The sequence below is a fragment of the Chiloscyllium plagiosum genome, unplaced genomic scaffold (assembly GCF_004010195.1).
Source record: "Chiloscyllium plagiosum isolate BGI_BamShark_2017 unplaced genomic scaffold, ASM401019v2 scaf_48261, whole genome shotgun sequence".
In the NCBI taxonomy this organism is placed as follows: Eukaryota; Metazoa; Chordata; class Chondrichthyes; order Orectolobiformes; family Hemiscylliidae; genus Chiloscyllium; species Chiloscyllium plagiosum.
Genome location: NW_025177986.1, coordinates 1 through 2,147, shown reverse-complemented (window position 1 = coordinate 2,147; position 2,147 = coordinate 1). Strand labels below are relative to the sequence as shown.

At 54.4% G+C, this 2,147-nt stretch overlaps 1 protein-coding gene across 1 annotated transcript; it reads left to right on the top strand.

Moving 5' to 3' along the window:
* Positions 1 to 634: 634 nt before the first annotated feature.
* LOC122545381 (extensin-like) lies at positions 635 to 1,631 on the top strand (the record flags this gene model as incomplete). The annotated part of the gene is made up of 1 exon (XM_043684424.1): positions 635 to 1,631. A coding segment is annotated over one exon (997 nt), but the record flags the coding sequence as incomplete, so codon positions are not given.
* Between the last annotated feature and the right edge of the window lie 516 nt (positions 1,632 to 2,147).

Sequence of the window (2,147 nt, the reverse complement as noted above, 5' to 3'; positions counted from 1 at the left end):
TCACACACACACAGACATAGTGCAAGGTTTAGGAGGGCTGGGCCAAATCCCCACACCAACATGCTTCCTGAGACAGAGAGAGAGAGAGAGAGAGAGAGAGGGAGCAGCAAACACCACTCCCCTCTTCCACTCTGTCACAGCCAGCACCTCAGCGCTCTGACTCCACGTGGCGGCACACTGCCTGGCGTCTGGGCTACGTCTCTCTCACCCGAGACCGGAGAGGAGCCGGGGGCGGGGGCGGGGGGGGGAGTTCATCAAACTAGTTAGAAATAACATGAAAAGCACCTTCCTGCCCCTGCCCCAAACCCCGTGGAGGTTGTCAGGGATCCAGTGCCCAGCAATGTCTGGAGTGATTCTGATAGATCAGCAACAGTGTATCCTTCATTAGTTACTGTGTGTCTCTGGTTAATTACCCAGGAGCACCCTCAGCCCCACGCCTGGTCAGGTACAATGTAATCTTTGTTCATTACACTGTATCCCCAATCAGTTACACCGTAACCCCGCTCAGTGACACCGGAACCCCGCTCAGTTACACTGTAACCCCGCTCAGTGACACCGGAACCCCGCTCAGTGACACCGGAACCCCGCACAGTTACACTGTAACCCCAACCAGTTAAACTGTATCCCTGCTCAGTTACACCGTAACCCCACTCAGTTGCACTGTATCACCGCTCAGTTACACTGTAACCCCGCTCAGTTACACTGTAACCCCGCTCAGTTACACCGTAACCCCGCTCAGTTACACCGTATCCCCGCACAGTTACACCGTATCCCCGCTCAGTTACACCGTATCCCCGCTCAGTGACACCGTAACCCCGCTCAGTGACACCGTAACCCCGCTCAGTTACACCGTATCCCCGCTCAGTTACACCGTATCCCCAATCAGTTACACCATATCCCCGCTCAGTTACACCGTATCCCCGCACAGTTACACCGTATCCCCGCACAGTTACACCGTATCCCCGCACAGTTACACCGTATCCCCGCTCAGTGACACCGTATCCCCGCACAGTTACACCGTATCCCCGCACAGTTACACCGTATCCCCGCTCAGTTACACCGTAACCCCGCTCAGTTACACCGTAACCCCGCTCAGTTACACCGGATACCCGCTCAATTACACCGTATCCCCGCTCAGTTACACCGGAACCCCGCTCAGTTACACCGTATCCCCGCTCAGTGACACCGGAACCCCGCTCAGTGACACCGGAACCCCGCTCAGTGACACCGGAACCCCGCTCAGTTACACCATAACCCCGCTCAGTTGCACTGTATCCCCGCTCAGTTACACTGTAACCCCGCTCAGTTACACCGTAACCCCGCTCAGTTACACCGTAACCCCGCTCAGTTACACCGGATACCCACTCAATTACACCGTAACCCCGCTCAGTTACACCGTAACCCCGCTCAGTTACACCGTAACCCCGCTCAGTGACACCGTAACCCCGGTCAGTGACACCGGAACCCCGCTCAGTTACACCGTAACCCCACTCAGTTGCACTGTATCCCCGCTCAGTTACACTGTAACCCCGCTCAGTTACACCGTATCCCCGCTCAGTTACACTGTATCCCCGCCAGTTACACTGTATCCCCGCTCAGTTACACTGTATCTCCGCTCAGTTACGCTGTAACCCCAATCAGTTACACTGTAACCCCAATAGGTTACACTGTAACCCCAATCAGTTACACGGTATCTCCCCTCAGTTACACGGTATCCCCAATCAGTTACACTGTATCCCCGCTCAGTTACACTGTATCCCCGCTCAGTTACACTGTATCCCCAATCGGTTACACCATATCCCCAATCGGTTACACTGTATCCCCAATCGGTTACACTGTAAGCCCAATCAATTACACTGTATCCCCGCTCAGTTACACTGTAACCCCGCTCAGTTACACTGTATCCCCAATCAGTTACACTGTATCCCCGCTCAGTTACACTGTATCCCCGCTCAGTTACACTGTATCCCCGCTCAGTTACACTGTAACTCTGCTCAGTTACACTGTATCCCCGCTCAGTTACACTGTATCCCCAATCAGTTACACTGTAACCCCGCTCAGTTACACTGTAACCCCGCTCAGTTACACTGTATCCCTGGTCAGTTACACTGTATCCCCGCTCAGTTACACTGTATCCCCGCTCAGTT